At 38.6% G+C, this 20,802-nt stretch overlaps 1 protein-coding gene across 7 annotated transcripts in view; it reads right to left on the bottom strand.

The window, feature by feature from the left end:
* The window catches only part of Mcf2 (MCF.2 cell line derived transforming sequence), a 102,791-nt gene that overhangs the window by 61,308 nt on the left and 20,681 nt on the right, over positions 1-20,802 (bottom strand). For 5 of the 7 annotated variants that reach the window (XM_052739951.1, XM_052739942.1, XM_052739925.1 and 2 more), the window contains exon 1: positions 8,771-9,164. In XM_052739951.1, coding sequence (XP_052595911.1) covers positions 8,771-8,821 — 51 coding nt within the window. In that variant the 5' untranslated portion in view covers positions 8,822-9,164. Of the gene's footprint in view, positions 1-8,770; positions 9,166-14,130; positions 14,222-16,720; positions 16,836-20,802 lie in introns of those variants that run through there. The other 2 variants (XM_052739963.1, XM_052739932.1) reach the window with 2 other exon arrangements.

Below are 20,802 nucleotides of genomic sequence, written 5' to 3' on the forward strand. Positions count from 1 at the left end.
ATGGCTCAATATTAATATATCACCACATATTAATTGCCTACTCTATGCCAAATATTTAGCCAATGGTTATAGTTCTACTTCACCATAGCTCAGTGAATGAGTTAAGTTGCCCTTTTTACAAATAAAGTGAAGCTCAGAGTGTTTAATTAAGCATAACCCATGAAGTCTTGACATATGCTAAGTCTGTGGCCTTAGTCATTGAACTACTCCACCTCTTGAAGATGCCCCATCAAGAAAGGGAAAGAAAAAGGACTCTGAAGGGAGAAGATGTTGGAAGGGCAGGCAAAAACCACAACAGGAGCTGGTGTTTCCCCCCTTAGAAGTTAAGGAAGACTCTAGGACCTTTTGAGTATTAGAGCACCATGGTCAGATACATAGTTTTTTTTATTTTAAAATTTTCTGTGGTGCTAGGAATTAAACCTAGAGCTCTACAAAAGTGCCCTACCATGGAACTACATCCCTAGCCATGTCCTCTTAGAAAGATCTCATGAGCCTTGAGAAAGAACTGAATTCATATACAGTAAAACCAGACTTGAGAAGACCTTGAAGAATGGTACAGTAATCCAAGTCAGATCCTCAACCAGAGCAAAAGTAGCAGGAGTCATGGCAAAATTCAGGAAATGGCATCATAAAATCATAATGATTAAGTGTACTTGACGAGAACGAGGGACTCCATGAAATACATTCCAAGATTTGAGATTTGAGTAACCCAGATGGGAACAAAAAAAGAAGCATGATTTATGAAGGAAGGCAAGATTCTGGTTCCTTTCTGTAGATAAGTGTGTTGGAAGAGCCAACAAGGCATTCTCACGAGATCTATAAGACAGCTCTCTCTAGGAAAGGAGGGAAGAAAGGGCTCATCTGGGAGTGTGGTCATCAACCTCAAGAGGGAAGATTAAAGCATAACAAAGCAAACTATATAAAAAGGTTTCTTCAAGTATACTCATTTTAAGCATAATACAGTACTAGCAATTGAACAACGCTATAAAACAAAATTAACAATGAGTTTATGTAAACTCCCTGCACCCCTGTTCAATTTAGTTTTGCAGTTAAAACTACTCTAAAAAAATAAAGCTTATAAAAAATAATAACTATTGAGATATAAAACCTAGATCTCAGGGCTGATAAATAAGGCAGCAGTAAAGAGCACTGGTTGCTCTTCCAGAGGACCCAAGTCTGGTTCCAAGCACCCAAGTCAGGCAGCTCACAATCATCTGTAAATCCAGTCCCAATGGATATGTCACCTTCTTCTTGCCTCCTTAAGTACTACATGTACTACATGCATGTGGTGCACAGAAGTACATTCTGACAAACCCTCATAAATATAAAAACAAAATCTGCAAAAAAATTTAAGGCCAGCTTGGTCTACATAGGAAGTTCCAGGTCACCCAGAGTTACATAGTGATACCCTGTCTAGGAAGAGAGAGAGACAGAGACAGAGACACACAGAGAGAGAGAGACAGAGACAGAGACACAGAGACAGAGACACAGAGATGGAGAAGGAGGAGGGGACGGAAGGAAAGAGGAAAGGAGGGGAGGGAAGGGGAGAAGAAAAAGAAACAATGGCTCAGTGATTAAGAGAACTAGCTGCTCTCCCAAAGGACCCAAGTTCACTTCTCACCTTCTATACATCAGACACCTTACAAGTGTCTAAAACTCAAGTTCCAGGGAATCCAAAGCCCTCTTCTGGCCTCTGAGTGCACTTATACATGCAGGTGCCTGTACACACACACACACACACACACACACACACACACACACACACATTAAAATATATAAAATATTTAAATGGAATAAAATAAAAACACATGTAATATATAAAAGTTTGATTTCTTGTTTCTCTTGAGAAATCAAAGACTAGACAGTGCTTGGTCCCATTTTCCCAACATGACAATCCTTGACCGGGACTGACAGGTTAGTACCTCATTTTTGGATGCTCTCTTGTTTGCCACAGTGCTCACCACTTTGACTGCCTGTTGCTGCTCAACATAAAGGAAGTGTCCTAGTGGACATTTGCTACCATTTAGGCTATATGTTAACTAAACCCTGACCACTTCACGTTTACACTGTCTTCCTCACATCTGCTGAGGCATTTAAATTTGTCACCTTTGCTTCCCATTTCAGGTTTACGGATTGAACTGTAAACTGATTTTTCTACCACCCCCATTATGTTTCTCCAAATTTGTCTGTTGATAGAGTCTGCTTTTGCAGTTGGGTAAACTAGTGTTTTAATTCTATTTGATACTTGATAAAATCTCAGAGTACAGATTTCTTATTGTTGCTGGAAGTGATTGCTAAAGCTTAGTGATTAAGACAACACAAATTACTGCTGTGCTTCTAGAGGTCCAAAGTCTAAGATTAGTATCACTGGACTAAAATCAAGGCATCCTGGGATGGATGCATTCCTTCTCAAGGCTCTAGATAAGAATCTATTGCCTTGACATTTTCCATTTCTAGGGACTGTCCATCACTTCTTTGGTTTATGACCTCCGCTTCTGTCATTACATCTTCTCTGATGCTTTCTCCACTTCCTTTCCTTTTTTATGATACTCAGGATAGAACCCAAGGCCTCACACATGCAAGATAAGATCTCTACTACTGAGCTAAACCTCAATTCCTCTCTTTTGATAATGAATATCCTTCTGATTATATAAGTCCTACCTTGGAAATTTGGGATAATCTCCCAATCTCAAGATTTTTTTTTATTATCAATGACAGGGTCTCATGTATACCAAGTTGGCTTTGAATTTTCTGTCTCAAACTTCAGATCCTCTTGCCTCTAACTCCCTAATATAGCCATGTGCTACCACATCTAGTTCATGCTGTGCTTCTGGGTGCAACCAGGATGTTGTGCATGCTAGACAAGCAGTCTACCAATTGAGCTACAATCCTAGCTTCTTCAAGATTCTTCATCACACTAGATAGTTCCTTTTACCATAGCCTATTCATAGGTTTGAGGGTTCGGGCCATAGACATACAAAAATTGATTATTCTGCTCACTGTACTCAGTTTCTCCAGTTGCTAAATGAAGATGGAAATAGAACCTCTTCACATTAAGAAATTAGCAGAGTGTTTTAATAATGTTCACTGTGAGTGTGAATCTCAGGATAAGCATTTAGTAAATACTAATACTTCTACCCTTGCACCAGTGTGGCTTAGAAGTCCTGAAAACAATCTTTTAAAATAAATCTGCTTTAAACATAATTTTTGTTTGGTTGCTTGCATGTTAAAGAGTATATGTGCTGGGAATTTATGGTGCTTTCCTAGCATGAGGTCTTGGGCTTGTTCCCCAGCACCACAAAACAACAAAAACATAATCTGAAAAAAGAAGGGCTGTGAAAAGTATTTGTGTAAGGGTGTAAATTCACTTCTTACAGGACAATTGGCCTGTTCAGGGTTGATTAAGACAACAGGTTTAGGATTGAAAACTCACTGTACTTGATTTGCATGTGAACATGGAAGATATAACTAATATGCCTGATCTGAACTGCATGCTTCAATTTCATAAAACAAATAACTGATAAATCACATGAACTGTTTAATGCAACTCACTTGTTGAGTAGCTGTCTAGCTATTACCCTCAAATGCCTACTAAATTTGAGATTAGCTATTGAGTTAGCATAATATCTACAAAGGTAATTTCAGAATCATTCTATAGTGAAAAACACTGCAAGTGTAACTCTACAGGAAATAAAGGAACTACTCATGTTTTGATGGTACAATTTCCTTTAAAATGATGTCTTTGAGGTTTCTCTCCCTCAGTACTATATTGAAAAAATCCTAAGCAGAACTTTACTTTTCTAGTCCTCAGGAATTATTGGATACTAGAAATGTATGTGGAACCAGTGTTTAGAGCAGTAGCAGAGAGAATGGTTTCTCAAATGAAGGGAGGGTTAACTGAAAAATGGCCCCTTAGGGGAATTAAGAGTTGGACAGCCATCTAATTTAGGTCTATTTATTTTATATTTTATTTATGTGTGTGTGTGTGTGTGTGTGTGTGTGTGTGTGTGTGTGTGTGTGTGTGTGTGTGTGTTATATGTGCAGGAGCCCAAAGAGACCAAAGGAGGATATCAAAGGAGTTACAGTGGGCTATAAGCCACCTGACATGATTGCTGGGAACTGAACTCAGATCCTTTAGAAGAACAGCAAGTGCTTTTAACTACTGAGCCATCTCTCTAGCCCCTAATTTATGGCTATTTATAATCATGGTTTAATACATTGATTTAATATTACATTCTTCTTCATTTACCTACCCATGAGTATCACATTTAGTTCTCTTTCTGTAGTGTAGTATTCATTGTCACTTAAATGTTTGTGGATTTTCATAAGTATCTTAGATAGAATGTTAAGGCTCCCCGGTTGTGCTGGGTATGGTGGCTCATGCCTGTAATGCTAGCACTCAGGAGCGCATCCTGAGCTAACATTCTAGGCTAGCTTGAGCTGCTTACTAAGATGCTACGTCAAAAACAACCAGTTGTGAGTATCATTGCTCCAGGAGTCTAAGTTTTGTTGTGGCTTCTGTTGATTGGTTGGTTGGTTAGTTGGTTGGTTGGTTGGCTGGCTGGTTGGTTGGTTTCTTTTTAGACAGGATGTTACTGTGTCACTTATAGCTAACTTAGCTAGAACTTGCTATGTAGACCAAGCTGGCCTCAAATTCAGAGATCTGGCCATATCTACCTCCTGAGTGCTGGAATTAAAAGTGTACACCACCCTGCTTGGCAAAACCCATATATATATATATATTTTTTTTTTTTTGGTTTTTCAAGACAGGGTTTCTCTGTGTAGTTTTTGTGCCTGTCCTGGATCTCGCTCTGTAGACCAGGCTGGCCTTGAACTCACAGAGATCGGCCTGGTTCTGCCTCCCAAGTGCTGGGATTAAAGGCATGCGCTACCACCACCCGGCGCAAAACCCATATTTTTAAAGAGGGGAAAACAAACGATAATTTTGTGAAAACATTGTAGAGTGTAAACAAAACACATCTGTGGGCTACAATCATTGAATGAAAACATTCCTATATCTGAACATGGGCCAATATGAATAATATATTTTCACTCTTTCTTTGCTTGATATGAGAATCTAGATGGAACAGAGAAATCTGGAGAAAATTTAAACTGACAGGCCATGCAGATTAAGGTTAATTTGGCCATGTTTATGTGGAGGAAAGCATTTTATTTTATTCTCTGTATACAGAAATGCTTATTACTAAGAATTTCAAGATAATACATTTTAAACAAGCAATTTAATGAAAAAACTCAAACAGCATATCATAACAGACCTGCAGAACACAGCAATCACAAACCCTGACCACTGAGCTGTGATGTTTCAGTTTAGTAATACAGCATTTCTAAATGCTTTAAGAATATGTCATCTGTATGCTTATATAAACATGAAAAAGCACAATTTCTATTTCCTCCAAAATTAAACTCTACATTCTAAATCCATAAATCATTTTTAAAAACTTGTCAAAACAGCAAAGAGTAGTAGTCATAGATCAGTCTTATTTTGTTTCCTCTTTTAAAAAAAATAAAGACAAAAGAAAGAAAGACTGCTTGAGAAGAATCATTACTGATTTGAGTTTCTTGCAGACATTTTTATCTTTGGAGGTTCCAACACACAGCTACTTAAAGGCACATATCTGTAACAGGAACATGCTGCCCACTGTGACAGGGCTTGGACTCATGTGCCCAATCACTCACTGCGCACAGCCCCAACTCAGCCATCTGCAGCACCTCTTGCTGGTTCTTCAAAAAAAAAAAAAAAAAAAAAAAAAACAGACCCAAAACACATTCTCTATTATCTTTCCCTCCTAGAGAACAGATTTTCTTGCCCTTGACTCATCATACCAACCCCAGGACTGCCCAGGTACAGGTCTTCACTAAGGCATACAACCTGATATGCCATTTAACTATTAAAGCCCTGAAAGTAGTTATTTGATATTCTTTTATGTGATACTTTTAGGGAGGCAATTCACTCATCCTATAGGGTTGTTAACTATCGCTTCTTCTTTAAAAAATCATATGAGCATTTTGCCTGCATGTATGTCTGTGTACCATGTGCATGCCTGTTGTCCGCAAAGGCTAGAAGAAGGCATAGGATTCTTCATGACTGGAATTACAAATGGTTGTGAGGTGCCCTGTAGGTGCTGGAAACCAAACCCAGGTGTACTCTGGAAGAGCAGCTAGTGCTCGTAACCATTTAGCCACCTCTCTAGTTACACAACATAGTGTTGCTTAATTACTATAAAAAAACAGTTTCTATTCCTATAGCATTTCTTTTATAACCTTTTGGGCAAAGAATGACAAAAATATTAAGGACCCTTGACCGAAAGTCCTTACCTACATCGTAGACTTGTTACACACACTGTTGAGTTTAGCCTTCCTACTATTGTATCACAGTAGGTATTATCCTTTCTTATAGACGTGAGAAGTGAAGCACAGTGGTGAAACAGTGCATCTAAGGCCTTTCTGAATTATAAATAGCTTTTTATAGACACCTATCCTTTCATATAAATACAGATTTACTCCTTGCAATTTAGAAATGAATTCATTTGACTCTACAAAATGGGACCAGTAACAATTTTTGAAGTTATGGAAAACAAGCTAGCATCATGTAGCCCATAGAATGGAAACTTATAATCTAATATCATGACAGTATATGATGTCATGGGAAAACCCCATGACCTGGAGCTATAGAGAGGAGTTTTCTATGGCAAGAGCCGCTTTCATTGTCTCCCCTAAACCCCTCCCCACTCTTCAAGAGTACAGAACATATGAGTTACTTAAAGTGTTGCCCAGCAACTTGCCAAGAGCCCTGGGGAGTAGGACAGTCCTCAGCAATACCCCTTCCTTGTGGTTTGTCCCTTTTGTCACATGTATGTCTTCTAATCCCCTCCTTATAGCTCAGCTAATCATTCAATTTCCACCAGGTAATCAGTTTAATCCTCTCTTGAGACTTTACATTCTACTCAACCATCTTGTTAGGCCTACCATAGCCTCCAGAATCAGCCCAAATCCAAAAATCCTTCCCAATTAAGCCATTTCGTCACTACTGGCAGGCCCCAATTTGTCACTCTAGTCAAGCAAAGCAAATTTTCCTACCACTCTAGCTCTAGGCTTCAGAACCAATCCAATCAATTGCATTTTAAGATACCTGTTCCTAGGGGGCCACTTAAAGTAATTCAGTTGAGGGAAATAAAAATCAGGGGGAAAAATCCAAGAAAGGTAACAAATACACATGTAGTGACTTAAGGTGCAAACAAATGGCACCTGCCCTGGAAGGCCTCCCCCACTCCCAGCTTAAAGTTCTTTGGAAATAGATATTGACACTATACTTTACCTCTCTACTAGACTGAGAGTGCCTTTAGCCAGTAGCCATTACCTATTTACCACTGAAACTGGTGTCAGAGGGAGCACAGTGAGATACGCCTCTTCAATTACTATCTGTGTGCTGTATTTGTGTGTATATTAAAGCGTGTATACATAAAACTAAATTTAGCATTGAGAAAATATGTATGCACAGAAAAGAATTAGGATCTTTCCAAAAGGTGAAGTCAAGGCACCTTTGATACTAAAACTGCTAATATTGCAAACACACACACACACACACACATTTTACATGCATTATAAATTGTCTGTTAAATGTCTGAAGCAATTATTCTCACAACATAAAATCATGTGTAGGACTGAATACATAACTTTATCAAAATAAATGTAATTTTTAAAGAACATTCTATGCTAAAACTCTTATTAGAAAAATCATTCACTCAGCTATTGGCATTTGCTGTCAGTCAGCAACAATGCAATTCTTTACTTTCCTTGTCCTAGGTTGGATTTTAATTTAGTTGAGTTTTTTTCTATAAGTAATTTTTAACTTTTCATTTTTGTGTATGTTACCTCAATACTTGAGCAGGCAAGTTTGTATCTTAAGCCATTACAGCAATAACATCGTTTGTTGTTATTGTTTCTTAAGGTGATATTTAATGACCTGTGGATGACTGGTTTGTTGTTAAATTAGCCTGGGTTATTTCAGTGTTTCTCTAAAACAAATCTGAAGATCATGTTAGAAAATTTCTGGGTAATTTAGAATATTAATATATGAATGAATGAATGAATGAATGAATGAAATATAAGTAGGAAAGTTTATGGAAAGTAACTGAAGGAGGGACTTGAAAATTTTAGCTTATGTTGGAAAACAAGCCACTTTCCTGTCCCTTAAAACGGTTGGCAATGGGTAGAATTTTGCACCTTGAAAGTGCACATTTGTAAAAGAATTGAAACTACAAAATATTCCTATATTATAGATGTTTAAATGTTTCCACTTTTAAAGTGACAGCTAAGCAGCATTGCCTTTTTAAGTGGTGATGAAATCGCCTCCAGACCCATCCAGGATATCACACTCTACTTGACCGGTGTCCAAAAAAAGGCATAAATCCTTTTGTTAGGTATTCTTTTAACTGGTGATTTAAAGCTATGCAAGCAAACAATTCTAAATTGCTAATACACTCTTAAACAAATAGCATGACCAACAATGCTCTCTGATAAACTTGATGACATTTAGATTTTGAAGCGATATTCTACTTCTTTTCCTTAAATTACCCTAGGCCAGTCTCACAGTAATCACATCAATGCAATTCACGAAAATACAAGACTCCATTCTCCCCATCTGTCCTTAAAAGCCCCACTCAGCAGTTTGTGCTGTAGCACCATGCTGCAGCATCCCTACACTTGAACTTGGGAATAGCTTTTCCAGGACTGCAGGCAGAGCCCTTACCGCATTCCTTCTGAACCTCATCTTGCCTCTCGGGGGATTTGCTTCTGCCATCTCGCCTATACACAATTACACTCTTCTTTTCCGATTGTCAACGCAACATTGATGAAATACGAGCTGCTTCTTGGGTGGTATTTAAAACCAGCAGCCAAAAATCTCTATCAAACAAAGCTACCGCTGCTTCCATTACCACCGCGGCAGAGCTGCAAAAAAATCCACTATCCCTGATTAGTCAGCTGACAGAGTCTTCCCTGCTGCTCATTGTAATTCAGAGTTGACACAGTCCCCCAACTACTTAGCCTGATTGAACCTTGTGGATTAGCTTGTGGTGGACTATTCAAGAAGATCAGGCATGTCCTAAGAGTGGGGGGAGAGAAAAAAAAAAACCACTCTCCTCCTTAGGAACAGTCTGGATGGGACTGGCTTGCCTCTGCGTAGTTAGATTTTTTTAAGGTGGAATGCTAAGATTCTTTGTGAAGGTAGTACTCACTGGTACCTTATCCTCTTGTCTTGCCCTGCTCTGAGACTTAAAATTCAATTCTATATTGTTTTACTACATTCTATTCTGGGTTTAAGTATTGAGAAACGTTACAGTTTATGAAGTTGTATCCTGATAATCTTGAAAAAGGAGAAGATGCATGCAAACTTTTTAAGATGGAGAAGATTCTCCCTCAAACTAGCCTTCCCCCAAAATAGCTAAAGATAACATTTTGAATGTTAAATGTTTAATGTGTTAGACATGTCACTACACAACATATATATGTGTAAAAGCAACACATTTTCCCATTGGTATATACAATTTTTTTCTTTTATTTTTCGAGACAGGGTTTCTGTGTGCAGCCCTGTCTTTCCTGGAACTCACTCTGTATACCAGACTGGCCATGAACTCAGAGATCTGCCTGCCTCTGTCTCCCAAGTTCTGGGTATAAAGGCTTGCACCATCCAGCCTGGCCACAATTTTTTTTAATATTTATTTTATCTTACACATATATGTGTGAGTCTGAGTATATGTCTATGTACTACATGCAGGCAAGAGTACACAGAGGTTAGGAGAGGGGTCAAATCCCCTGGAACTGGAGTTACAGATATTTGTGAGCCACCATGTGGAGGCTGAGAACTGAACCTGGGTCCTCTCTGCAAGAGCAGCAAGTATTCTTAACTGCTGAGCCCTCTCTCCAGTCCCATATGTACAATTATTATATGTCAATCAGCAATAATTTCAAATTCTTCTCTCATTAATTATGAAGCCTAACCTGCCTACTTTCATTTATTTGGGAAGCTGTAAGTTAAGGTCTTCAAATTTAACTATATAGTTATCTCACTGAAAGTAATAGACCACATGGGGATGTAACTCAGTGGTAGCACACATGTGGCCCTAGGTTCTGTCCTCAGGACCAGAAGAAAATTGGCAAATGCTAAAGTAATAGACCACAAAAAGCCGTGTTACACAATGGTTACTTTCATCAGAATATCTTATAAAATGTTAACTTTACCTCATGACATCATCTGGCATTCAAGTCATCTTTTTTTTTTGAAAATAGATTTAGATTTTTTTCATACAATATATTCTGATCACAGTTCAATACTCATCTTTATTTCATCAATAGTCATCTTTATTTCAAATGGTGTCTGGTAGCTATTGATAGTTGAGCTATATCTAACATGAACTTAAGCATGAGTATATAAACTATATCAACAGCAGAAACATTTAAAATGCTTAAAAGAGAGGGCTTAAAAGCCATCTTAAAAGATGACTCAGTGGTTAAGAGCACTAACTTCTCTTCTGAGGACCCAAGTATTACCAGCACCCATGCCAGGTGATCCACAACCACTTATAACTCCAGTTCCAAGGGATCCCACATCTTCTTTTGGACTCCTTGAACACCAACACTTACACATTCATATACATACATAATTAAAAATGAAATAAATATTTAGAAAGAAATAAGATAATATATTAAAAAGAAACATCTAAACAACTGCATCTCCAGAACAATTTTGTTTTGTGTGAGTCCGGTAATTTGAATGAAAATGTCCCCCAATAAGCTCATGTATTTGGACACTTAGTCCTCAGTTAGTGGAATTGTTGGGGGAGATTTGGTAGGTGTAGCCTTGTTGGAGGAAGTATGTCACTTGGAGGTAGGCTTTGTCATTTCCAACTGCTCTCTCCTTTCCATGCTTGCAGTTCAAAATATGAGTTCTCAGCATCCACTTCCTGCCCTCATGCCCTCCACTTGCCGTCATGATTCCCTGCCACTATGGGCTCTTAGCCCTCGGGAACCACGAGCCCAAATAGACTCTTTCTTCTATAAGTTACTTTGGTTGAAGTGTCTTCTCACAGCAACAAAAAACAACTAATACAATGTGTATGTGTGTGTGTGTGTGTGTGTGTGTGTGTGTGTGTGTGTGTGTGTGTGTGTGTGTGTTCATACACCCATGTGCACGCACTGAAACCAAAAGATGTTGAGTGGCCTGATCTATCACTCTCTGCCATTGAGAGATTCTGTCACAGGACCCGGAGGTAGGCTACCAGCCAGCAAGTCCCACTAATTCTCCTGTTTCCACAGCTTTTTACATTGGCTTTGGAGGCTTGAATGCAGGTCCTCATGCTTGTATGGCAAGTGCTCTTATATACTGAACCATCACCTCAGCCTTGTATTTTGTCTTTTAGTGACAGGGTCTCAATGTAGCCAGTTACATGACACAAAGTCCTGTACCCCTAACTTGCTTAATTTGGTAGTTTAAGAATAAAAAGACCCTGAGCTCCAAGCTGTTTGCTGAGAATAAAACCTACTTGCCCTCTGGGTAACAGCCCTAGGACAACAAGAAACAAGACATTACCTCTACTGACCTCAAGTTCATAAGACAAGGGAAATAGTTGTTTGTTTGTTTGTTTTTATTTCATTGTATCCCATTAATACAACTCAATAGTATATTAAGGACAAATATATTCACCCCAAAAGAATTAATCTTTAAAAAAACACTGAATTTAGCTGTGTATCTATAATCCATGCAAACAGTTATATAAAGCAGCAGATAAGTAGGATGGACACCATTTAGAATTCATGAAATTTCAATTCGTACTCTGGCTTTTTAGTTAACATATCATACACCCTTTCAAAAGATATATCCATGTAGTCTAAGCATATATGAGACAAATTTTGAGGCCTGATGACAATTCTTAATCTAGGAAAAGGAGTATCCGTGATAATAAATATGAATGCTTTTGAGCAGAAAGATGTACTCACAAAGGCTTTTCTGTAGTTGTTGTTTGAGACAGGGTCTCATATAGCCCAGACTGGTTTTAAATTTACTATGTAGCCAGTTATGACCTTGAACTGCCTGTCCTCCTGCTTTGCTTCCTGAGTACAAGGATTACAAGCATGTACCACCATGCCTGATTTATGTAGTGTTGAGGATGGCTTTGTAGGGAAGACTTTACCAACAGAGCTACAGTCAGTATTGTTATTTTATTTTAGCAACTTGTTTGACTTTTATATTCTCTTCACTATGTGATGGTCAGTGCTAAGTGTCAACTTGACAAAATCTAAAATCACCAGTGATATAGGCCTCTGGACATGTCTGCAGTGGATTATCTTAATTGTGTTAACTGAGGTGTGAAGACCTGCGAACTGTGGGTGGCACCATTCCCAAGGCAGGGCTTCCTGGATTATGTGACAGTGGAGAAAGGGAGCTGTGCACTAGCATGTATGCACTGATCTCTCTGTTCTTCTGGCTAAGGATATAATGTGATCAGCTGCTTCGAGTTCCTGCCACTGTGACTTCTCTGCTATGATAGACTATAGCCTAGAATCATGAGCATTTGCCCTTCTTCTGCTTTCATAGAGTTTTATCACAGCAAAAGGAAAAGAAATTAACATGCACTATTTATTTTATATATTATATATATATTATATATATATATATTATAGATTAAATACCTGCTGTAAATAAATAACAGAAAATCACTACTAAATGGCCCCCAAATAAGTAATAATTCATGATATGAAATGGATGATCTTATTCACTTTGCAAATATATCTGGCTCCAAGTGTTAGCATGTTTTTATGTCAACAAACAATATAGTAAAAAAAAAGTACTGACTCAGAACTTCAACAACCTCAATATTTGTCATGGCTTTGCAACTAAATAAATTTCCTCTGGTGGGAGTGGCCCCTGAGTCAGTCAGGAAACAGAGAACTGCAGACCACAGGAGCAATAAGTTCTGGTGAGCTATTACACATGAGTTGACAAGAGATAACAAGAATATACTATCCCATTCAAAGAGCTAGAATGGATTTTCAACAGAAAGGAAAAAAATGAATGTTTGAGAAGGCATATGCCTTTCTTGATTTAAGCATTATACAATGTGTAGATGTATGAAACTTCACATGACAACCAATAAATATGAACAACCCATACTTTTATATATATGCTTAAAATAAACAGCTCCTAGTATATCATTTATTGTATCAAATATTGCATCATCTATTGCTGAGTTTTCTGGTTTTGTAAAACAAAATGATAGAAACAAAAAAATTAAATGAAAAGAAAAAGAATTTATCATGGTTGATTATAGTGGAATCTTAAAGAAAAAAGTACACTGAGTCCCAGCAACTTGGCTCTGATAGAGAATATGGGCCACATGAAATTTTCACAGACATTCCCAGTCCTGTCAGCTCAAAAGAAGTTTGTGCCCTCCTTATCTCCCTTGTCTTCTGTTAAAGGGAGGCTTTGAACAGCATCACTATCCTGGAGAGCCTAATAATGTAAATCTGTCATAGCAGTGGGCAGAATTGTATTGTGCCTTCTAGGAAAACTATTTCTTCTTTCTGTATCTTCAAAACTGAAGACTAGACTTTCAGTTGGGCTGATACAGAATTTGAGGATACTCACCTCTGTATTTTATACTAGGAAAAAGAAGTCTAGAAACATATACATCAAAATGTTTTTAAAAAGGGGGGCTTATCTCTGGGTACTTGGAATGCCAACTACTGTTTGAAATCTTTTCTTTACATTTTTCTATGTATCGTGGGTATACAACACAAATATCTCCATTTTCTAAAAGGTCCTATAAAATATATGCCTTCCCCTGAACGTCATCCAGAACCACAAGTCTTTGCTCACTTATAACTTGAACCATCAATTACTCATTCTTTCCCACTAGGACTTATATCAGGATCTCAAGTTCTTTCCTGAGACCTATCTGAGTTCTTTACTTCAGTCCACAAATCTTCCTACTTTCCCTTTTCATTATATCAATGTCAATATTTATTGTCTCCATCAATAACAAAATAACCCATACTTTCAAAAGGCTAAGTATATATAAAAGAAGAAGTTACTGTAGAGTACATGGTACTTACTGAGATTTTCTGGAGGGAAATTTTGAGGGAAGACCATGTATCCAGTCTTCGATCCAAAATAATAGTAAATCGGGAGTCAGATCCACTTTGTCTACAAAAGAAAAATAATTTTTGTCAGTAATAACTCTTATGTGTTATATGTGTCTTTATTTATGACTATTTACTTTACAGTTGATGTTTAACTGAAGACAAGTTTAGATCTGAAAGTGCTATCTTAGCCAGAATTAGTGTTGCATGCCTTCAATCTCAGCACTCAGGGAGGCTGAGTCAGGTGGATCTCTGTGAGTTTGAGGCCAACCTGGTCTACATAGTAAGTTCCAGGACAGCTAGGGCTATATAATGATACCCTGTCTCAAAATAAACCAAAAAGGGTATTCTTAAAAAATTATTTTAAATCTATAGTCCCCTTTTTACTTTCTTTTGCAACACTAACTTCAATCTTGTAAATAGGAAAATGAAGTGGCTGGAGGGATGGCTCCATGCTTAAGAGGACTTGCTCCTCTTGCAGAGGTCCTGACTTGGATTCCCAGTACCTACACAGTGGCTCTCAACCACCTGTAACTCCAGGTCTAAGGGATCCATTACCCTTTTCTGACTTCCACAGGCACACACACAGACATGGCATTCACTCACACAAAAACACAGACATACATGTAAAATAAAATAGAAATAAAAATACATAAAATAAAATAGGAAATAGTTCTATGACAAAGATAGATTAGGAAAATGGGTTTGGAATCCTGAAATGTTAGTGGAAAACTCAACAACCTCTGCCTTTCATAATATCAAGCTTAACTTCACACAGCAATCTATCAGTGATCTTTCCGTTTGCTTGAAGAAAAAAAAAAAAAATATATATATATATATATATATATATATATATATATATATATATATATATGTAGTTAAACATATCGTTTTTCACTGCGGGCTACTCTTTGAGTTTGAGGGAAAGAAATTTAATGGATAATATAACTTTGATTTGCCCTAAAAATACTTTTAAGCCTCAACAGGTACAATATAAATTTACTCTTCTAGAGCTCAACTTTTGTTCATAAGACTCTTCACATAAATTATGTTCTCTATTCTTTAGGGTTAGTAAATGAAAACTGCTTCCTTTAAAACTTTATCTTGGCTGAGTGTGGTAGCACAGGCCTTTAATACAAGCGCTCTGGAAGCAGAAGTAGAAAGATCTCTGTAAATATGAGGCCAGTCTGGTCTACACAGGGAAGTGCATAGGGAAGTCCAGGCCAGCCAGCCAGCTAGCCGAGTCTACAAATTATGGCCCTGTCTGAATAGATAGATAGATAGATAGATACATACATACATACATACATACATACATACATACATACATACTAAGATAGATTATATTGAACAGAAATATAATCTCTAAAGGATGTGCGTATGTGTGTGTATGTATGTGTGTGTGTGTGTGTGTGTGTGTGTGTGTGTGTGTGTGTGTAGAAAGCATTGGGTATCCTCCTCTATCACTCTCCACCTATTCTTTTGAGGTGAATTTCTTGCCCTAAATATGGGGCTCACATTTTCTTGGATAAGCTGAAAAGCAAAAAGCCCCAGAGATTCTCGTGTTCTACCACCTCATAGCTGATGCATGAGACACCTGGCTTGTTATGTGGAAGCGGGGATCTGATAAATGGCCATAATGATTGTGCAGCAAGCACTCTTACTGTTGAGAAAACTCAGCCCCTCTAAGGAGGCTTTTAAGTTTTTCATTTTAACACACACTAGTGCCAACTGATTTTGTTATCAAATTATCCTGCATAGTAGCACCCAGCACCACTGCTGTATATAATCCTTGGACAAAGAGAAAAACAGCTTTCTTCACTCTTAGCTAGTAAAGTATTCTTTTATATATGACTGCCATACTTTGTGAGGGCCAGCACTTTTAGAGCGCTACATCTGTTTACATAGATCCTTGGCATATTTATGTATTTTCTCCTCAGGATATATTTTGCATCCTCAGTCTATATTTTACAGTATATTTTTAAATATATTTAGAATTTGGGGCCGGAGAGATGGCTCAGTGGTTAAAGAGCACTGGCTGTTTGTTCTTCCAGAGGTCCTGAGTTCAATTCCTAGCAACCACATGGTGGCTCACAACCATCTATAGTGGGATCTGATGCCCTCTTCTGGCATAAAGTCATACATACAGATAGCACACTCCTACATATTAAATAAATAAATAAATCGAAAGAATATCTATATTTCAAATTTAGGCAGGTGGTAGTGGCACAGGCTTCAATCCCAGCACTCAAAGAGGCAGAGGCAGGTAGATCTCTGTGAGTTTGAGCCCAGCCTGGTCTACAGAGGGATTTCCAGGACAACCAGGACTACACAGAGAAACCCTGTCTCAATAAATAAAACAAAACAAATGAACAAACAAAAAAAGAGAATTTAAGTAGTTTTCAGCCTCCTCTTTTGCTATATTTATGTACCTTAGGTAAAGTTTACTTACTATTCACAATAACAATAATAAGAACTATACTAACAAGCAATCTTCTTCTTATAACCTTCAAGTTAGTATTAGATATAAAACAAAATTTTAGAATGTAGTGAAATACTATACCTTGCAATAGATGTCAAGTAATTGAGCACTTTTGCAATTACATCCTCTGGAATGCACCTGAAGTTACAGTTTTCGGGAAATGTAATGATCCAAGCATTGTCCTTTCCCCGGCCACCTAAAATCAACCAAATTATCAACTGATGTGACAAAACAAGAAGGAGGAGTTTCAGATTTAAAGAGGATGATTAGACTGGGGGGTGGCGCACACCTTTAATCCCAGCACTTGGAGGCAGAGGCAGGTGGATCTCTGTGAGTTTGAGACGAGCCTGGTCTACAAAGTGAATTCCAGGACAGCCAAAGCTACACAGAGAAACCCTGTCTCGAAAAACCAAATAAAAATCATAATCATAATAAATAAAGAGCATGATTAAAAGATTGGGGTAATCAAGAGTTTTATGAGAATCACAATTTCTATATAAACCAAAACAACAATAAGTAACATCTAGCAAAGTGGTTCCTAAAACAAAAGCAAAACAAGAAAGAAAAACGAAGAGGACAAAATGAATAAGCAAGTAAGAAAAGAATTTCATGTGATATGCATAATAAATATGGCTAAAGAAACAGATGATCTGCCAAGTTGAACAACCAAGAAGATTAAAAAACCATAGTGTACACTAGGGTTGCGATCCTAAATTCCAAATGAGAAATTGACAGTGGAAAACTTCATAAAACTGAGCACAATGAGTCATGGTAAGCAGAAAAGAAAATGATCTAGGCCTGGAGAGATGGCTCAGAGGTTAAGAGCACTGACTGCTCTTCCAGAGGTCCTGAGTTCAATTCCCAGCAACCACATGGTGGCTCACAACCATCTATAATGAGATCTGGTGCCCTCTTCTGGTGTGAAGGCATACATGCAGGCAGAGCACTGTATATATAATAAATAAATCTTAAAAAAAATAAAAAAAATAAAAGAAAATGATCTAAATGTTACAATAAAAGCTCAAAAATCAGGGCTGGAGTAATAGCTTAGTTGGCAAAGTGCTGTCCATACAAGCATGAAGTATGGCGTTTGATCATCCAGAACCCAAATAAATATGGTAACATGTGCTTCTTACTAGAACTGGGAAAGTGAAGAGAGACAGAAATCTACCCAGTTATACCGTCTAACATTAAGCAAACAAGATTTCAGAACCAGGAATATTACTAGACATAAAAAAGTTCAGGAGAGCTTGGCATAGTGGTACACGCCTTTAATCCCAGCACTCTGGAGGCAGAGGCAGACAGATCTCTGTGAGTTCGAGGTCAGCCTGGTCTACAGAGTAAGTTCCAGAACAGCCAGGGCTACCCAGAGAAACCTTGCCTCAAAAAAGAAAAAAAAATTAAAAAAGAGAAAGAAAGAGAGAGAGAGGGAGAGAGAGAGGGAGGGAGGGAGGGAGGGAGGGAGGGAAAGAAAGAAGAAAGACATTGACTTCAGGGGTTCAGGGGCTGGAGAAATGGCTCAGCAGTTAAAAGCATTTAATGCCCTTGCAGAGGACCTAGATTTAAATCCCAGCACCCACATGGTAGCTCACAATCATCTGTAACTCCAGTTTCAGGAGATTTAACACTCTCTTCTTCCCTCCACAGACACCAGGTATGCACATGATACACATACATACATGCAGACAAAACATTCATACGTAAAAATAAGTCTAAAGTCTGGGCATGGTAGCACACACCTTTAATCCAAGTACTCAGGCAGAGGCAGGCAGATCTCTATGAGTTTGAGGCTAGCCTGGTCTACAGAGCAAGTTTCAGGACAGACAGAGCTACACAGAGAAACCCTAACTCAAAAAGTGTCAAGTAAATTTTTTAGCAAAGTTCATTTAAGTGGCTGGAGAGATGGTTTCACAGTTAAGATGACATAGTGCTCTTGCACTGACCAAGTTCAGTTCCCAGCACCCATGTCAGGTGGCCCACAGTTACTTTAGTTCCAAGGGCTCCTAAGCCCTCTTCTGGCCTCTGTAGGCACCTACACTCATGTGTACAAACACAAACATAATTTTTGAAAAGTAAAATAAGTAATTTTTTTAAGTTCATTAGTTAATGTTTAAGTTGTCAACCTATCAAACGAACACAGCCCTAAACGCATATGTACTTAATAATAGAGCTACAAACAATGTAAGTAAAACTGATAGAAATTTCACCATCCAGCCCTCAACATTCGACAGAACACAACCTCTCTCTCCCTCTCCCTCTGTGCACAAACAAGAGACACTTGGAAGGGGGGACTCTCAATTGAGAAACTGCCTCCATCAGATTGGCCTCTGGGCATATCTATGGGGCATTTTTTCGATTAATAATTGATGTGGGAGGTTCCAAACCAATGTGGGCAGTGCCACCCCAGCCAAGTGGTCCACACTGTTAAAGAAAACAATATGAGTAAGCCTTGGAGAGAAAGCTAGTAAATAGTTTGCCCCATGGTTATTGGCTCTTCTCTTGCATGAGTGACCGCCCTGACTTCTCTTAATGATGAACTTGAGATTAAATCTTGTAAGCCAAATAAACCTCCTCCAACAGTCCGGGTTCTCTGTAGGAACAGAACTGAACCAAGAATAGCCATCGTATCTCCCCAGTTGCTTTTCATCAGGGTGTTTATCACAGCAATAGAAAACAATATAGGACTTCTGCTTCCTTCCCTCCCCGAAGCTCTCTTCCCTTCTCTCTTTCCAAACAAGTTGGTCGGAGTACTCACACTATTTAAGCAAACATTATCTATCAATGGATATGATACATGGCTCCTCTAAGGGTCAATTATCACTGATTGACCAATCTACTAAATTTTAATCTATTAAACTTATGATCATTGAGCACCTTCATGTACTATACTAGACAGTACATCTGTAATTTTTTAAAAAAGAGATCTTTAAATTTTAAATTAGAGGTTTTAATCATGTTTGTCCATTAGAAACATTTTCTTCAAAAAGTGTAAGCAGAAGCATTTTTTTTAAACAACCACAAAAATGTTTGAAAAGTGAGATGGGTGTGGATGGGGGGCAACAAGCACTAAGGATGCTTCTGTTCAGAACATAATTCAGACAAGAGGGCTGGAAGTGTAGCTCAGTGGTAGAACACTTGAGTGAGGCGAAAGTACTTGAGACACGAAAATTCTATCACTGTCTGGGAAACACTGACAATTATAAAAAGCAAACCTAACACACAGCTAAATTTACTATGTATGATAGAATAGTAGTTTCTTATATCCATTGGTGATACACTCCAGCTAGAAACTACCAAATCCAGTGTGTGTCCAGATGTGTGTGTGTGTGTGTGTGTGTGTGTGTGTGTGTGTGTGTGTGTGTGTGTGTGTCCCTCCCAGGGCACTTCAGGATTGCACATAGTACCAGAGTTCATTTGTCTTCCCTTGTTTTATGTCTTGGGGCCTCATTCGCATCACTCCCACCTTTTCTTTTTTTTCAGTACTGAACAAGGACTGAACCCAGTCTCAGCTCCAGCATCACCCTAGTGCTTATGCTTTAGGTTTGGGGCACAATTATAAGAAAAAGGAATCTGGTGCAGGGAAACTCCCAGGAATCCACAAAGATGACTCCAACTAAGACTCCTAGCAACAGTGGAGAGGGTGCCTGAACTGGCCTTCTCCTGTAATCAGATTGGTGAACACCCTAATTGTCATCATAGACCCTTCATCCAGTAACTGATGGTAGCAGATGCAGAGATCCACAGCCAAGCACTGGGCTGAGCTCCAGGAGTCCAATTGAAGAGAGAGGAAGGAGGGATTATAGGAGCAAGAGGGGGTCAAGACCATGACAGGGCCACAGAGATAGCTGACCTCAGCTAATGGGAGCTCATGGACTCTGGACCCACAGCTAGGGAGCCTGCATGCAACCGACTTAGGCCCTCTGCATGTGGATGACAGTTGTGTAGCTTGGTCTGTTTGTGGGGCCCCTAGCAGTGGGATCAGGACCTGTCCCTGGTGAATGAACTGGAGTTTTGGAATCTATTCCCCATGCAGGGATGCCTAGCTTTGTTGACTCCCATGTGAGGCCTGTCCCTTTCTAAAGGGAGGAGGAATGGATAAGGGGGATAGATAGGAGGTAAGGGAATGGGAAGAGAGGAGGGAGGGGAAACTGGTTTGTATGTAA

This window comes from Peromyscus californicus, unplaced genomic scaffold (genome assembly GCF_007827085.1).
Source record: "Peromyscus californicus insignis strain IS unplaced genomic scaffold, ASM782708v3 Scaffold_10__1_contigs__length_136768540, whole genome shotgun sequence".
Taxonomy (NCBI): Eukaryota; Metazoa; Chordata; class Mammalia; order Rodentia; family Cricetidae; genus Peromyscus; species Peromyscus californicus.